We start from the raw sequence: 18,904 nt of genomic DNA on the forward strand, positions 1-18,904 counted from the left end.
GAACATCATTTTTATTTGCCATTATTCCTACATTTATGTTGAGATTCTAGACAATAAACATCCTGAAGGGGGAGTCAGCATTTTTTGCAAGCTCAGCTTAAAGTCACCCTATCTCCTTCCCTCCCTCTCTCTTTCCCTCCCTCCTCTGAGTGGGAGAGCAATGTTCTCCATTTAACCAACCCATTTATTTCATTTGAGGCTATTGGCAAAATGTTACAGAATATCGACTTCAGATTGGGTGCTTACATTTGCATAAGAGAACATCCTGGGACTCATGTCCATCCTCCTGGTCCTGGTACAGCTCTCGAGTTTCTGCTTTCATCTAATAAGAGTCAGGTGTGATGCTCAATTTCCTTGTTTCTTTTCAGGCAGTGCTTGGTTAGGGCTGGTGGGAGGAGGGCCACTTAATACTTCATTGAATTTCAGAAGAACTCCAGGGTTTGTAAAATCACAATAAAATGGATGTTGGGATGAAGAGGTTTGGCCAACTGTACGAACTACTGTGGATTAGTCCCTTCTTTGGGTATAATTTTTGTAGCTTCAGGCATTAGACTTTGTCATTTGTTTGGTTGTCGCTAGTGAATGTTATTGCTTTGCTGTCGATATTTTGTTAATTTGAATAGATTTTTGGGTAGAGAAAATTTTGTGAAGTAGTTTTATCTCCCAAATTAAACTTGAAATTTTTATTTGTGGGCAACCAGAGGTTCTAGTTTTTAAGGTTATAAAAGGTTAACATTTTAAGGTTATAAAAGTTTAACATTTTCTTATAATGTTAAGTCCTTGACCTTGTAAGGATGAGCAAATATCCGATTTCTTCATCCTATATAGGGATAAAGATTTTCCCTAGCTCCACTGAATAGTTCGATTTTGCATGCTTGTCCTAACATCCTACTTCAGTCATAAACTATAGTTCTATACATTCATGGATCTTTTCCTGAAGTCCTTATTCTGTTCCACTGATGTATGCCATATTGTTTCAATAATTCCAGCTTTATAATTTTACCATTTGGTCTTTTCAAAATGTCTTGCTTATTCCATATAATTTGTATTTTCTCAATGCCTTTGAAATCATTTGCAAATTCTACAAATATCCTTAGATTTCAATTGCAAGGGCATCGATAAAATAGACTAATTTCAGCAGAACTGACATTTTGTCACTTCATTGTGCAATCTAGGAACATGGTATTTGTACTAATTTATTTAAGGCTTCTATAATGTTTCCATAAAACATTTTATTTTTTCTCCTTTTAAGAGTAGGTTCTGCCTAGTTTTTATAAGATATCCTACAATTATGGAATTTTCTTTTTATTCTTAAGTTTTATAGCTTTTATCTATCCTAAATATTATTAATTCCTCATCTACTCATATGGTCATTTTGTTTTCTAATTCATTCTGATAATGTGGTGAATTCTAATTATAGATTTTCCAAAATTAAACCTTCCAGCCAAACATGGAATCAACACAGCTTGAACAAGTGTTTTATAATTCTTACACATTTTTAAAAGTGATACCAATAATATATTAGTATTGTTTAGGGTTTTATATCTATATAAGTGAAATTATAGGCCTGAATATATTGTGGCTTTTTAAATTATATTTTTATTTTTTAAATCAGGATTTTGTGCCTCCTAGAATGAGTCACACTGTAGTCCTCATTTCTTATATATTGGAGAGTTTGAAATGATTTTTTTCCCCACAAAACTTTGGAAGCACCTACCTTTAAAAACAAGGAGAAAATAGTTGGGAAAGTAGAGGTAGATAAAGTTCAGTCCTTAAATTCAATGTGTTAGAACCAACCATTTTATGTATTTTTATGGAAGATGAAATAAAGGGGTAAGAATTGTGTTCAAATTAAAATATAGTAAATATATTCCATTTCTGTCCATGCCAGGTCCTTTGGCTTTATCTGGATCAAATAATCATTTGTCCTGGTCCATGTACATTTAAACAGGTAAAATTTATGTACATGGAATAAATCATGCCATATCTCTTTCTCCTTGTTCCCTATCATCTTTGTCTTTCACTCATGTCCTTCATGCAATATTATTTTCCAGTCTCTAAGGCATTCGAAATAGCACTGCCTACTTTGGAGTGACATTTCTCTTTGTTGAATCACTATTTTATAGCAGTTTTCTGGATAATTTTAGGGGGTACGTTTTAATTAGCAAATACGTTTTAATAATTTTTATTTGCTTTAATATGTGCTAGAAAACTGTAAATACAACATTAAGCCAACATCAGAGATATTAGTTCTTAGGTCAAAGCAAATGTGAGAATGACACTTAGTGTTTTTCTCATATTGAGTAACTTCTAAATGCAGGTCTCACTTGGTATGCAACACAGAAAAAATCATAAACTGAAAAAAAACACATACATGTGCTGAAATTTCACATGCACTGTTCTAGAGAAAATAAAAGTTACTTATGTATGTTACAGTGCACATGTTGGGGACTTCTGCAAAATAGCTATCTTGTCTATCCTCAAAAAATCATCAACAATATTTAAAGCTCATAAAACCATAGTGAAATGATAATATGGTTTCAAAAATGAAATGAACGGTGGAATGGGAATGCCATTAGTATGCAGAATTATAGTGAGAAAGTAAATCAAAGTCTATTCAATTAGTTAATCACGGTTTTCTCTGGAGGTTGAGACTAAGGTTGCAAGGGCAAGAAGTAGAGGTTATTCCTTTTATTATAATTCCTTCCAGTTTTTAAGCGAAAAACATTTCTAAAAAGGATATCCGGATTTCCACTCAAGATCAAACGTTTCTAATGATGCACTGTTGACAGAGTCATAAAGGGGTTGTATATATTTGAAAATCGTAGCTAGCATTTGGCACAAAAAAAATGGCTACTATATATCTTAGGTTATAACACTTTCTAAATTTGGTTCCAGCTTCAATGTTGGCGGTGAGTCTTGTTTCAAGTCACCTCATCTAAATTTTTTTTTAGTGTTTAATTAAGAGACAGAGACAGAGCGTGAGTCGGGGAGGGGCAGACAGAGAGGGAGGCACAGAATCCAAAGCGGGCTCCGGGCTCTGAGCTGCCAGCACAGAGCCAGACATAGGCCTCAAACCCACGAACTGTGAGATCATGACCTAAGTCGAAGTCAGATGCTTAAGTGACTAAGCCACTCAGGCGCCCCTTAAGTCACCTCCCCTAAAAACTTGGATTTGTCTTACCCATAATGACTTTGGGTTCTAAAATGGGAACAGATGCTGTCTCCAGAATCTCAAGGACTCTTGTGATGTTTCTCCCACAGCATTCTTCCTTCATGGCCAGGATGAACCAACCAAATCAAACAGTGCTAACAGAATTCATCCTAATGGGAATCACAGACCGGCCAGGGCTGCAGGCTCCCTTCTTTGGACTCTTCCTCAGCATCTATGTGATCTCAGTGGTGGGCAACCTGGGCATGATCATCCTTACCAAGGTGGACTCCAGGCTACAAACACCCATGTATTTCTTCCTCAGACACCTGGCTCTCACTGATCTGGGTTATTCAACAGCTGTGGGGCCCAAAATGTTAGTCAATTTCATAGGTAATCAAAACACAATCCCTTATAACTGGTGCGCCACACAGCTGGCTTTCTTCATCTTGTTCATCATCAGCGAGCTTTTCATTCTGTCAGCAATGGCCTATGACCGCTATATGGCCATCTGTCATCCTCTGCTTTATATGGTTGTTATGTCACAAAAGGTGTGCTGGGTGCTGGTGGCTGTCCCCTATGTCTACAGTGCCTTTCTTTCTCTGATAATCACCATAAAGATTTTTATGTCATCCTTTTGTGACCATAATGTCATTAGACATTTTTATTGTGACAATCTTCCCTTATTAACTTTGTTGTGCTCAAGCACACGTGACATTGAGTTGATAATACTGATCTTTTCAGCATTTAATTTGGTGTCTTCTCTTCTGATAGTGCTTGTCTCCTACATCTTGATCCTGATGGCCATCCTCAGCATGAACTCTGCACAGGGCAGGCACAAGGCCTTCTCCACCTGTGGATCCCATATGACAGTGGTCGTTGTATTATATGCAACTCTATTCTTCATGTACGTGCAACCCAAATCCAGTCATTCCTTTGATACTGATAAAATTGCCTCTGTATTTTATACTTTGATAATACCTATGCTGAATCCCATGATCTACAGTTTGAGGAACAAAGAGGTAAAAGGTGCCCTGCGTCGGATATGGAAAAATCTGCACAAACTGCCTATGTAGAGTTCACTGTGGACTACGTATATAATAAATTAGTTTATAGACTATTGTTGATTATATGCCATAGGCCTTAGAAAGGACTAATGTATAAAAGTCACGGAAAACTAGAATTGTTTTTCCCATTTTCAATGTATAGATGTTTCAGTAATGATGATCCCTCTGATATCATTTTTGGTTTCAGTGGAGGAGACTGAAGTCCAGACTACTGTTCTCACATTCCTAAGTACTTATGTTACAATTGAAGACAACTTGTATTGTTTCTTGGGTTTGTTGTAATACATCTCCCCTTAGATATTATCATTTAAAAGGCTTTCTAATGTCTTTGCCTAAATGTTAAATAAATGCTAGTCCCCACCACAATGGCATATGGCATATAGAAGATGGCAACTATTGTTCCTGTTGGGGGAAATACACACAATAATGAATAATCAATTATATCTACCTTAATGACACTTGAACTCTATCCTCTTGTTGTGGGAAGCATCTCAGCTTTTATTAAGCGATATGTGTACCTGTATATGCTTGGGGAAAGCAGAAATAAAAGTGTATTTATTTTCAGGCGGCATAATTGTTTACATTAAAATTTCAAAAACTGTCCATGCTGAAACATTAGAAATAATAACTGAATTTTGCAAGGTTAGTGCACATTAAGTCAGCATATTAAAGATCAGATTTGTTTTTTTGCTTTACAATAACAAAAAAAAGGTAAAAGTAAAGTTTTAAACTATCAATTACACTAGAAATGAAAAGTCTATAATACTTAGGGAAAATTTAATAAGCAAGTTGCATCACATCTCTGCTACGAACTATAAAAACATTACTGAATTATTAAAGAAGTCATAAATGTAGCATATACCATACCATTGCTGAGAAGAAGTAAATGTTGCATGGTAGTTAGTTTTCCCTAAATTATTCTATATATTTAACGTAGTAACAATCAAAACTGCAGCAGCATTTTTTAATAGTCGAGTTGATTTTAAAGATTACGTGGAAATGCAAATATCTAGAATATTATAAAAGAAAGAATACAGAGGCATTCCAATAACAGATACCAATTTCTTTAATTAAGCAATATTATTTTAATGTGTAAACATTAATAAACTAGATAGTTTTAAATTATTATAGAAACTATTTTTTAATCTTCCTTTCTTCATTCTTTCATTCTTTTTCCTTCTTTATTTTAGAATTATGGAAGCTGATTATAAACTTAATTAAGAGAGGCAAAATGCCAAAAAATACAAAGATAGTTTGAAGAAAGATTAAAGTTACAGGAGTTATACTACCAGATTTCATGACCTATTACAAAGCTATAGTAATTAAATTTCTTTTTTCCTAATTGGTATAGCCGCTGTGGAAATAGTGGCTCTAAAAACTTAAGAGGTTCCTCTAAAATTTAGAAATGAAAATGCCACATGATCCAAGAATGTCATTACTGGGTATTTACCCTAAGAATATAAAAGAATACAAAAACACTAATTCAAAAAGTTATATGCACCTCTATAGTCACTGCAGTAGTATTTACATCAGCCAAAATATGGAATCAGCCCAAGTAGCCACTGTTAGATGATAGAATAAAGAAGATGTGGAATTTATACACAATGGAATATTACTCAGCCTTAAAATGGATGAGATCTTGCGGCACCTGAGTGGCTCATTTGGTTAAGCATCCGACTTTGGCTCAGGTCATGATCTCACGGTTCATGGGTTCGAGCCCCACGTCGTGCTCTGCGACGATGGCACAAAGCCTGCTTGGGATTCTGGTTCATCTTCTCTCTGCCCTTCCCCCACTTGTGCTCTGTCTCTCTCTATCAAAAATAAATAAATGTAAAAGACAAAAAAGGATGAGATCTTGCCATTTGTGCCAACATGGGTTGACACAGAAAGTATTATGGTAAGCGAAACAAGCCAGACAGAGAAATACAAATACCATATGATTCACTAATATACGGAATCTAAAAACAAACAATCAAATCAACAAACAAGCAAAGTTAGATGTAGACCTATCAATACGGAGAACAAATTTATGGTTGCCAGAGAGGAGGGGGATGGGGGATAGGCAAAAAGGCCGGGGGGGGGGGTGAGGAGAGGAAGATACAGGCTTCCAATTATGGAATGAGTTAAGTTACAGGAATAAAAGGTACAGCATAGAAAATATAGTCAATGGTATTGACAGGTGGTAGCTACACTTGCGGTTAGCATAACATAATGGATAAACACGTTGATTCACTGTGTTTTACATCTGAGACTAACGTACGTTGTGTGACAATTACACAGCAATAAAAAAAAAAAAAAAAAAAGGAAAGAGAACATTGTCCAGAAAACGGACCAAATGATTGATGGAATACAATAGTGACTTCAGAAACAGATCTACAAATACACTGTTACCTAACTTATGATGGATGCATCACTATTTTCTCAAAGAGGAAGAACGATCTTCTCCATAAATACTCTTAGGCAATTTGTATATTTATTTGGAGAGAAAAAAAGGATCTGGGCGCATACCCAGTCCCTATACAGACTCAATTCTACTTGATTAAAGATCTCAATGTGAAATACAAACATCTAAAAGGAAAGAATAGTGAAACATCTTGGAGATATTGAAATATATAAAGCATTTTAAACAGACCTCATAAAACAATGGTTATCTAAGATTTAAAATGATTCATTGCATTGACTTAAATTATGTTCATCACAATTAATAGTATGAGAAGGAAACTCTAACAGTGGGAAAAGATGCTTTTTAAAAAAAAAATTTTTAGAGGGTGTGGAGGAGCAGAGAGAGAGAGAAGAGAAAATCCTTATCTGTCAGCACAGAGCCCAACAGAGGCTCAAACTCCCAAACCATGAGATCATGACCTGAGCCAGTATCAAGTGTCAGACTCTTAACCAACTTAACCATCCAGATGCCCAAGGGAGTATTTTTTTTAACGTTTATTCACTTTTGAGAAATAGAGAGAGACAGAGAATGAGTGGGGGAGGGGCAGAGAGAGAGGGAGACACAAAATCCAAAGCAGTCTCCAGGCTCTGAACTGTCAGAGCTCCACCTGGGGCTTGAACCCATGGAGGGCGGATCATGACCTGAGCTGAAGTCATATGCTCAACCAACTGAGCCACCCAGGCACCCTTAGATGCCTGAGGGAGAAGATACTTTTATCAGACCTACATAATCAGACAAACCTCGGACAAAGGATTTGTAAGCATAATATAAAGGTAACTGTTCCAAATCCATAAAGAGTAGACAAGAAATACAATATGAAGATGACAAAAGGTATTGGTGTGGACATCAAGGATGTGGGAGTAGCTGTTTTTAATTACCATTTTCAAGAAATTCTTCTCTATATCAGGGCAAAATGTTTTTATAAACTATAAATTATTATCCTTAAAAAATACATGACGGGGTGCCTGGGTGGCTCAGTCTGTTGAGCGTCGGACTTCGGCTCAGGTCACGATCTCCCAGTGTGTGAGTTCGAGCCCCACTTCAGGCTCTGTGCTGATAGCTCAGAGCCTGGAGCCTGCTTCAGATTCTGTGTCTTTCTCTCTCTCTCTCTCTCTCTCTCTCTCTCTCTCTGCCCCTCCCCCACACATGCTCTGTCTCTCTCTGTCTTAAAAATAAATAAAACGTTTGAAAAAATTAAAAAAAAAATAAAGGTAACAAAAATAGATAAAAATAATTCACAGTGTTAGCAGGCAGAAAAAGGATTATTCATGTGTGTATGCACATGTGAGTGTGTGTGTGTTTAAGGGGACAGTTCATCGCAGACAGCAGACTGAAGGATTCTCCTGGGGTCCTGGTAAATGTTTCAATTTTACTATCATCATAGCTGTTTGATCTGGATTCTGATTATACAGTTGTCTTGAATTTGCAAAAATGTATGATGCATGCATTTGTTAATAAGTATATTATGTTTAAATACGTTAAAACACCACAAAAAAGGGGAAAACAAGTACTTGTAAATTTTTACTTTTACTTGTAAATTTTTTAATGATGTAGTAAGCATCATTCAATCATCTTCATTCTGCCCCCAGAGATAAACTCATAAAAAGCCATTGTAGTAGAAGAAGATCATTAAGGGTTGCAAAAACAATGAAAACATCTTTCCTACAAATACAACGATTTGATTCCAGATCACTGGGTTATAGTAGAAAGACTTTACCAGGAGACATTGTGGAAAGGTATCTAACATAACTTTATTTGCAGGGGAATATAAAGATGTCCTGTAGAATTAGGAGATATACCACACCTTTGTTTGATATTTTCAAACGCTTGAGGCATAATTAGCTTGTATTCTTTCTCCTCAGGGAGAGACTCAAAGGAGTAAAGTCATCCATAAATCCTTACTGGGTTGTTCCATGAACAAATGGGAGCCCAGAGATTTTCCATCTCGCAGACGAGCACACTGCAGCTGTCTCTGTGACTAACTCTGAGTCTAGTGACTCTTCAGGACCCCACCTCCGATTTACATTATTGTCCCCAAACCCACAGCCGCTTCCATGATTTAACTATCTCTTTAACAGTTCTCTTTTGTTAACTGAAGTTTCTGGGCAAATACAAGGTTGTAAACATCTTTATTATAATTTTTGGTGAAAGCTAGACGTTTGCTAAGATGCAACAAGGTTGTAATCATTGAATAGTGGGGGGGGAAAAGCAATCTCTGAAAAGGGAGTTGGTTAAGAAATTCACACCCAAGACCTTAAGATTTTCCTGTTTAGTTTCTTTCACTTGGACCCTTAGTAAAATGTCAAATATGATACTATTATGCGTAGTTAATTGGATATTTTCAGAATTTCTAACTCAAATCACACATTTCCATAGTGGTTTCCAGTCCCTCTAAAGTAAAAGGATTGCCTCAATGTGTTTGTAACACTTGCAATTTCTCTGTTTCAAATACATCATGTGTTTCCCAAATTTATCAATGTCCTTTCAAACCATCCCTTTTAGTTGGAAGTGAGGTGAAAGCAAACTATTAAAGCATTGATATCAGTACATAATGCCTCCATCACCTCGTAACATCTGATTAATAACAGGATTGCCCCTCTTCCTTACCTGTAAACTTTGGAATAGTCTCTGAAATGCCATCAGATTATCCCTTAAATAACGAAAAGCACATCTCATGTAGATTGGAATTAAGATTAAAATATGTGCACATACAAATTTCAATAAAGAAGGATTCTTGCAAAATTTTAAAGCAGTAATATGTATTTTGATTACAATTACAGTGTATTTTCCACTTATTTAATAGTTTTTTTTTCTAAAACTCTATTCCCCCTTGAAAATTACTTTGATGTGTAAGTATATATATTTAAATCTATATTTTGTTGACCTTCCATGTTGAATATACTCATTGTCACCTAATTTAGTGTAAAAAGATGTATTTGGCAATAGGAGGGGGCAGGGCTGGGGAATAATTTAATTCTCTCACCTCTATCCTTAGGGTAGTTTTATAGTGAAGGTCCAACGCTAATCTCATTGTATTTTTTACATGTTTGAAAAAAAGTTGGGAGGGAAAAAAACAGATCTAAAAGGTAAGAACCAGGTTACCTTCAATAATCATACAAAGTAATGTAAATAGAACCATGTAAAATAAAGTTTAGTGTTTTACATAGAACTCTAAAGATAATTAGAAACACGTCATATCTTTTCTCACATATAAGGGGACTTGTATTTAGTAGCATGGATTTAAAAGAGAGCACACACTCTGATATTCTCATTTATTCCGAGAGATTTATGATGCTTTTAATATCCACCCGAAATATGTCCCTAACTGTATTGTCTCCTGAGAATGAATTTAGTGTTCCTGACCGCTAATCTGCTTTCTCTCTCTATGGATTCATCTCTTCTGGATATTTCATATAATGGAATTATATAATATAATATGCACAAATGTGCCCTTTTATAGTTGGCTTCTTTTGCTTAGCACGTTTTAAAGGCTCATCCATGTTGTTGCATATAACAATACTTCTTTCCTTGTATGGCTTCCTAATTTCTTATTGTGTGGAGACAACAGAGATGCTATCCATGCATTGGTTGATGGACATTTGGGTTGTCCCCAAGTTTTGACTATCATGAACTGGTGTAACTCTTACAAATGCTGTCATGAACATTTACCTGCAAAGTTTTTGTATGAACTCTTGTGGTTGTCGGTACTTTGGGGGTACACATCTGGAAAGGAATTACTGGATCAGAATGGTAATTCTTAGCTTGATGTATGGAGTCACCATCAAACTCCATCCATAGTGACTGTACTGTTTTACCTTCCCATTAATACACAAGGATTCTTATCTCTACACCCTTGTCAACCTTTGTGATTTTTTTTTCTTTTCTTTTTTTTTCTTTTTTTTTTTTATGAAATTTATTGACAAATTGATTTCCATACAACACCCAGTGCTCATCCCAAAAGGTGCCCTCCTTTTTTTTTCTTTTCTTATCTTTTCTTTTTTAAGCCACCTTAGGACAAGCGAAGTGGTATCTCCTTGTGGTGTGGATTTGCATTGCCCTCATGGCTAATGATGTTGAATATCTTTTCATATGCCGATGTCCATTCGCATATCTTCTGTAAGAAATGTCCTTCAACTTTTTTGCCTGGTTTTTTTTTGTTTAATTTGGGTAATTTTCCATTTAGATATTGGACTGTAAGAGTCGTTTGTATATTTTATATACTAGACACTTACCAGATAGAAGATTGACAATTTTTTTCATTATATGAGTTCATTTTTCATTCCATAATAATGTCCATTAATGCATACAACTTGTCTGTTTTTTACATTTTGATAAATCCAATTTAGGATATTTTAACTTTGTTGTTTGTTATTTTGCTGTCATATCTAAGAAAGCTATAAAGAGCTCAGCTAAGCTGAGAGAGGGAGAGAAAGAGAGAGGAAGGGAGAGAAAGAGAGAAATGAGCTGCCAGGTGCTGGAACAGACAATTACGGCCACAGGCCATAATGAAAGATTTAGGCCTTTAATCATTATTAAAATGGTCCTCTCAGTCATGTCATGAAAGTTAATGATTATTTTTGTATTTATTCCCAGTATAGGTTTCCCGAATGGCCTGCACAGACAAACACAATCTAACACTGTTGAAAGAATTCATTCTAATGGGAATCACAGGACTCCCTGAGCTGCAGGCTCCATTATTTGGACTACTCCTCACTGTTTATCTGGTCTCAGTCGTGGGTAATCTGGGTTTGATCATCCTCACCAAGATAGACTCTAGGCTACAAACACCCATGTACTTCTTCCTCAGACACCTGGCTTTCACTGATCTTGGTTATTCAACAGCTGTGGGACCCAAAATGCTAGTAAATTATGCTGTAGATCAACATACAATCTCCTTTAATGGGTGTGCCACCCAACTCACTTTTTTCAATATTTTTATCATTAACGAAATTTTCATTCGGTCGGCAATGGCCTATGACCGCTATGTGGCCATCCGTAACCCTCTGCTCTACACAGCTGTTATGTCACAAAGATTATGTCAGGTGCTAGTGGTAATGCCTTATCTCTATAGTGTCTCTTTGTCTTTGTTGACCATCATGAAAATTTTCCTTTCATCATTTAGTGATTATAATGTCATCAGGCATTTCTACTGTGACAGTCTACCATTGATAGCTTTGCTCTGTTCAGGCACCGATGAAATTAGATTGATAATTCTGATCTTTTCTGCTTTTAATTTGGTGTCATCTCTTCTCACAGTCCTTGTGTCCTACATTCTAATCTCTGTTGCCATCTTCAGGATGAACTCTGCAGAAGGCAGGCACAAGGCTTTCTCCACCTGTGGATCCCATCTGGCAGTGATTGCCTTATTCTATGGCACTCTATTCTTTATGTATGTGCAGCCGAAATCTACTCATTCCTTTGATACTGATAATATGGCCGCCTTATTTTACACGTTGGTTATACCCATGCTGAATCCAATGATCTACAGCTTGAGGAACAAAGAGGTGAAAAATGCCCTACGAAGAACTTGGAGAAAGTGTGCAAATATAGACATACTTCAGAGATATTGCGGGTTTGGTTCCAGTCCACCACAATGAAGCAAATTTCACAGTAAACCAAATTAAATGAATTTTTGGTTTCCAATACATATAAAAGTTATGTTGACCCTGTATTATAGTCTGTTAAGTGTTTTTTAGCATTAAAGGTAATCATACAATGTGTATAGTTTAAAAAAAACACTGTATTGCTTGAAAATGCTGTCATCTGAGCCTTCAAAGTCATAATATTTTGCCTAGAGGGTCTTGCCTCCATCTTGATGGCTGCTTACTGGTCAGGGTGGTGGTTGACAAAGGTTAGGGTGACTGTAGTATTTTCTGGGTTTTTTTAATTAAAATTTTTTTAAATGTTTCTTTATTTTTAAGAGAGAGACAGAGACAGAGCATGAGCGGGGGAGGAACAGAGAGAGAGAGAGAGAGAGGAGACACAGAATCCAAAACAGGCACAGAGCCTGATGCAGGGCTCAAACTCTGAATGGCGATATCATGACCTGAGCTGAGTCAGACACCCAACCAGCTGAGCCACCAGGCACCCCAACTGTGGTAATTTCCTAAAATAAGACAACAGTGAAGTGTGTTGCATTGATTGACTCTTCCTTTCATGAATAACTTCCCTGTAGCATGTGGTGCTGTTTGATAGCATTTAACCACAGTAGAACTTCTTTTCAAAATGGAGTCAATCTTCTCAAACCCTGCTACTGCTCTATCGACCATGTGTATGTCATATTCTAAATCCATATTCTAAATCCACTGTTGCCAGTTCAACAACCTTACAGCATCTTCACCAGGAGTAGATTCCACTTGAAGAAATCACTTTCTTGGTTCATGCATAAGAAGCAATTCTTCATCCATTAAAGTTTTGTCATGAGATTTCAGCCATTCATTCACATCTTCAGGCTCCACTTCTGATTCTAGTTCTCTCACTATGTCTACCACATCTGCAATGAGTTCATCCACTGATGAAACAACTAACATTGTTTCAGCCTTGGACTATTGCTTGCATGGGTAGATTTCTGTGAAATTATGATTTGTGACTATATGCATGCTGAGGAAAGCATAAATAAAAGTATTATTGTTTGTAAGATTCATAATTGTATATATTAAAAATTCAAAAATATCTTCAAGCTGATACACTGAAAGTAATGAATAAATTTTGCAAGGTTAGTACATATAAAGTTTCCAAATGAAAGATCAATTATTTTGCTATCCACTAGTAATAAACAGGTAAAAATAAAATTTTATTTTTTTGCCTTTATTTTTTTTTAATTTATTTTTCTCAATATGTGAAGTTTATTGTCAAATTGGTTTCCATACAACACCCAGTGCTCACCCCAAAATGTGCCCTCCTCAATACCCATCACCCACCCTCCCCACCCTCCCACCCCCCATCAACCCTCAGTTTGTTCTCAGTTTTTAAGAGTCTCTTATGCTTTGGCTCTCTCCCACTCTAACCTCCTTTTTTTTCCTTCCCCTCCCCCATAGGTTTCTGTTAAGTTTCTCAGGATCCACCTAAGAGTGAAAACATATGGTATCTGCCTTTCTCTGTATGGTTTATTTCACTTAGCATAACACTCTCCAGTTCCATCCATGTTGCTACAAAGGGCCATATTTCATTCTTTCTCATTGCCATGTAGTACTCCATAGTGTATATAAACCACAATTTCTTTATCCATTCATCAGTTGATGGACATTTAGGCTCTTTCCATAATTTGGCTATTGTTGAGAGTGTTGCTTAAAAATAAAATTTTAAACTATCAATTACACCTAAAAAAATTTGTCTCATAGTTAGGAGAAAATCTACAATTTACATGATTTTGTGGTTAGAAATTACAAAAGCCTTGCTCAGTAATTAAAGAAAACATAGATGTAGGAGTACATCATGTTCATTGTTTGGAAGAAGTAAATGCTGTGATGAGGTCAGTTCTCCTTAAGATATCCTATAGATTTAACACAGTAACAGTACAATCCCAATAGTACTTTTAAATATTTCAGTTGATATCAAAATTTATATGGCAAGCCAAGAGATTTAAAATAGCCAGGCAATGTCCCACAAGATGAATCTAATGACAGGTACAACTTCCTTTAATAAAGCTAGATTATTTTTTAAATGTTTATTTACTTATTTTGAGAGAAAGAGATCACATGTGTGAATGGGAGAGAGGCAGAGAGAGAGGGAGATAGAATCCCAAGCAGGCTCCTGGCTGTCAGTGCAGAGATGGACACAGGGCTTCTTCTCACCAGCAGAACCATGAGATTATGACCTGAGCTGAAATAAGGAGTCAGCTGTTTAACAGACTGAGCCACCCAGGTGCCCCAAAACCACAACATTTCTTGAACAAAAGGAAAATATCTTCATGACTCGGAATAAGTGAAGAAGGCCAGGGAGGTGAAGAATGAATGGATATAATATTAAATGAGAGACTCCAGGCTCTCCCGAAATCACACTGGCTAATGAAAATATAAATGAGATTGAGCTGTACTCACTTGGCACTTTATACAAGTGACCCATTTTGGTTTAGAATGTTTGATACAGTTGAGGAGTACTGAATGTAGACAAGAATGCAAGGCTGATTTCACACACGAAAACCCATTACATAAATCACATAATTCAACATCCTTTACAGGTTTATGATGAAATTCAACACTGATTTGTAATAAACTGCCTCGCTGAGCAGGATAGTAGAAACTGGTGTTATAAATAATATCTAAAAAAATCCTACATGTGGGGGAATAAATCGATTGAACACAGAGGTATTGAAGGTAGTGAAAATACTTGTATGATATCATAATCATGGGTACATATTATTACATTTTAAAAACATACAGAAAACTTGTAATATAATACTGAAACATTAAAGATTTTCCTCTGAACACTCCTAAGACGAGGAGATCCAGACTCACCGTTTATATTCAGTATATATTGGACATTGTAGCTGGTTCACCACATTAGGAAATAAAAAGTATAAAGATAGATGGGAAAGCACACACTACCATTAAAAATTTTTTTTGATGTCTTACCTACATAGAAAAAACTATAAATAATTTATTAAAAATAATACATGTATTTATAAAATTTGCTGGATATGAAACAAATTACAAAAAATCAACTTTATTTCTATATCCCACCCATAATAATTAGAAAAAAATGAAAAAGAGATAATGTTTATGTATTTATTTATTTCATATGACTTCCTTTATGTGAGGAAGCTAGAATTGTAAAATCCATAGAAGCAGAAACAGTAGTTGCAACATGATGGAAGAAAAGAGAATGGGTATAGATGTTTTGTGGGTATAGAGTTTCAGTTTGGAATGATGAGAATGTTCTGGAGGTAGATAACCATGATGGTTGCAAAATAGTAGGTATGTATCTAATGACACAAATATATACTTACAAATTAAAAGCTAAAATCATTAAAATGGTACATTTTATGCTATATGTATTTTATGACAATAAGAAGAAAGTTCAACAAAATGCTTCAATTGAGGGTTTTACTCTTTTCAAGTTCTATGATTTGGGAAACGCAGCTACTTCCCAAGTCCCTTCCCTTCAAGACCAGCGTACTTTCGGTAAGCTCAGAAATTTTATAAGTGCTAAGCTCCATTGGAAATACACATGTAAGTGATTTTTAAAAAGAATTCGTGCAGCGTGAGAAAAATATCTGTTATTGTTGTACGTATGGCTCAGATTAGAAGGCAAACTCTCCATAGGAATGAATAAAGGTTTTAAAGACTGCCCCTTGTACATCACTGCAGACAACAAATAACTATTGTGCAGATGCACAGACATGATACAAAGTTAAAGAGAAGCATGCTTTTGGATATTCCTGGATTTTTTTTCAGCAGAAAAAATGAATATAATTATTTAGAACTACTTACAGTTGATATAAAGACTTTCTACTTGGAAGCCTGATCTTGGAACAAATGCCAAATGAGAAAAATTGCTTGGCAGAGTGACAGTCACTCTTATACAAAATATGTTCTGAGTACAAAGAAATATGTCATTGTTCTGTGATTTTGCCAAATGTCTATGCAATAATTTTCACAAAGACAATATATTTGAATTATGCAGTCCTAGAAAGTAGTGGCCGAGTGTAGACTGAAACAAGTTGTCACAAAAGATGTTGAAGATGGTTGAGAAGTTTCACATTATGGAAATATATGAAAAGTATAAGTTTGGATAAGTAATTTAATGTTAAGAATAGTTCAATTTGCAATGAGGTGAAATAAGAGTGAATGTTTGACTTCCTTCTTGCTGATTTGGATAATTTTCTTTCTTTTTGCTGTCCGATTGCTGAGGTTAGGACTTCCACCACTATGTTGAATCAGTGGTGAGACTGGAAATCCTTTCCTGTTCCTGACCTTAAGGGGGAGGCTCTCAGTTTTTCCCCATTGAGGATGATTTTAGTTGTGGGGTCTTTCATATATGTCCTTTATGATCTTGAGGTATGTTCCTTCTATCCTTTACTTTCTTGAGGATTTTCATCAAGAACGAGTGCTGTATTTTGTCACATGCTTTTTCTGCATCTATTGAGAGAATCATGTGGTTCTTATCTTTTCTTTTACTAATATAATGTATCACATTGATTAATTTGCAGATATTGGACCAGCCTTGCATCACAGGAAGAAATCCCACTTGATCTTCGTGAATAATTCTTTTAATGTATTGTTGGATCTGGTTTGCTAGTATCTTATTGAGAAATTTTGCATCCATGTTCATCAGGGAAGTTGGTTTGTAGTTCTCCTTTTTGGTGGGATATTTGTCTGCTTTAGGGATCAAGGTAACGCTGGCCTCATGAAATGAGTTTGGAAGTTTTCCTTCCATTTCTATTTTTTGGAACAGCTTCAAAAGAATAGCTGTTAACTGTTGTCTAATGTTTGGTAGAATTCCCCTGGAAAGCCGTTCAACCCTGGACTCTCAATTTTTGATTACTGATTCAATTTCTTTACTGGTTATGGATGTGTTAAAATTTTCTTTTTTTTATTTAAAAAATTTTTTTTATGTTTATTTATTTTTGAGACAGAGAGAGACAGAGCACGAACGGGGGAGGGTCAGAGAGAGAGGGAGACACAGAATCTGAAACAGGCTCCAGGCTCTGAGCTGTCAGCACAGAGCCCAATGTGGGGGCTTGAACTCACGGACTGAGAGATCATGACCTGAGCCCAAGTCAGTCGCCCAACCAACTGAGCCACCCAGGCGCCCCAAAATTTTCTTTTTTTAAAAAAATTTTAATGTTTAATTATTTTTGAGAGAGACAGAGACAGAGCATGAGTCGGGGAGGGGCAGAGAGAGGGAGACACAGAATCCGAAGCAGGTTCCAGGCTCTTGAGCTGTCAGCACAGAGCCCGGCACAGGGCTCGAACCCATGTACCGTGGGATCATGACCTGAGCTGAAGCCGGATGCTTAACCAACTGAGCCACCCAGGCCCCCCTGTTTAAATTTTCTATTTCTTCCTGTTTCAGTTTTGGTAGTGTACGTGTTTCTGTGAATATGTCCATTTCTTCTCGATTGCCCAATTTGATGGCATATAATTGCTCATAATATTCTCTTATTATTGTTTGCATTTCTGTGGCATTGGTTGTGATCTCCTTTAATTCGTGATTTGATTTATTTGGATCCTTTGCTTTTCCTTTTTGATCAGTCTGGACAGGGGTTTTATCAATTCTGTTAATTCTTTCAAAGAACCAGCTTCTGCTTTCATTGATTGATCCTACTGTTTTTTGTGTTTTGTTTTATTTCAAACATTAACTCCTACTCTAAACTTTATTAATTTCCCTGCTTCTGCTACTTTTGAGCTTTATTTGCTGTTCTTTTTTCCAGCTCTTTCAGGTGTAAGTTTAGGTTATGTATTTGAGAAATTTCTTCCTTCTTTATGAAGTCTGGTTTGTTATACACTTCCTTCTTATGACCACCTTTGCTGCATCACAGAGGTTTTGGAATGCCGTGTTTTCATTTTCATTGGCTTCCATGTACTTTTCAACCTCCACTTTAATTTCTTGGTTAATCCATTCATTCTTTAGTAAGATGTGCTTTAATCCAAGTATTCATGGTCTTTCCATGAATACTTCCACAAAATCTTGTGGTTGATTTTGAGTTTCATAGTGTTGTGGTCTGAATACGCAAGGTATGATCTTGATCTTTTTGTGCTTGTTGGGAGCTGAATTTTTGACCCAGTATTTGAGGTATTCTGCAAATGTCCATGTGCATTTGAGAAGAATGTGTATCCTGCTGCTTTAGACTGAAATGTTCTGAATATATCTGTTAAGTCCATTCGACCAGTGTGTCATTCAAAGCCATTGCTTCCTTATTGATTTTCTGCTTAGATAATCTCTCCATTGCTGTGAGTGGGTGGTTGAAATCCCCAACTATTATGGTATTATTATCAATGAGTTTCTTTATGTTTGTGATTAATTGACTTGTATATTTGGATTCTACCACATTAGGGGCATAAATCTTTACAATTGTTAGATATTCTTTGTGGACAGACCTTAATTATGATATAATGTCCTTCTTCACCTCCTGTTACAGTCTTTATTTTAAATCTAATTTGTCTAACATAAGTAAGGTTAGGCCAGCTTTCTTTTGGTGACCATTAGTATGATAGATGGTTCTCCATCCCCCTACTTTCAATCCGGAGGTGTGTTTAAGTCTAAAATGAGTCTCTTGTGATCAGTAGATAGATGGGTCTT

The 18,904-nt window shown here is 36.0% G+C and overlaps 2 protein-coding genes across 2 annotated transcripts; both read left to right on the top strand.

The window, feature by feature from the left end:
* The first annotated feature begins 3,285 nt into the window (after positions 1–3,285).
* On the top strand, positions 3,286–4,227 carry LOC125176845 (olfactory receptor 8K3-like). The gene has a single exon (XM_047878722.1). It carries the CDS (start codon positions 3,286–3,288, stop codon positions 4,225–4,227), a length of 942 nt encoding a protein of 313 aa, XP_047734678.1.
* Positions 4,228–11,268: 7,041 nt separating this feature from the next.
* LOC125146561 (olfactory receptor 8K3-like) lies at positions 11,269–12,258 on the top strand. The gene has a single exon (XM_047823269.1). It carries the CDS (start codon positions 11,269–11,271, stop codon positions 12,256–12,258), a length of 990 nt encoding a protein of 329 aa, XP_047679225.1.
* Positions 12,259–18,904: the final 6,646 nt, after the last annotated feature.

This window comes from Prionailurus viverrinus, chromosome D1, assembly GCF_022837055.1.
Source record: "Prionailurus viverrinus isolate Anna chromosome D1, UM_Priviv_1.0, whole genome shotgun sequence".
In the NCBI taxonomy this organism is placed as follows: domain Eukaryota; kingdom Metazoa; phylum Chordata; class Mammalia; order Carnivora; family Felidae; genus Prionailurus; species Prionailurus viverrinus.

What these genes read in the sequence shown, in the direction of transcription:
- LOC125176845 (XM_047878722.1), top strand. Translation starts at nt 3,286, where the DNA reads ATGAACCAACCAAATCAAACAGTGCTAACAGAATTCATCCTAATGGGA.
- LOC125146561 (XM_047823269.1), top strand. Translation starts at nt 11,269, where the DNA reads ATGGCCTGCACAGACAAACACAATCTAACACTGTTGAAAGAATTCATT.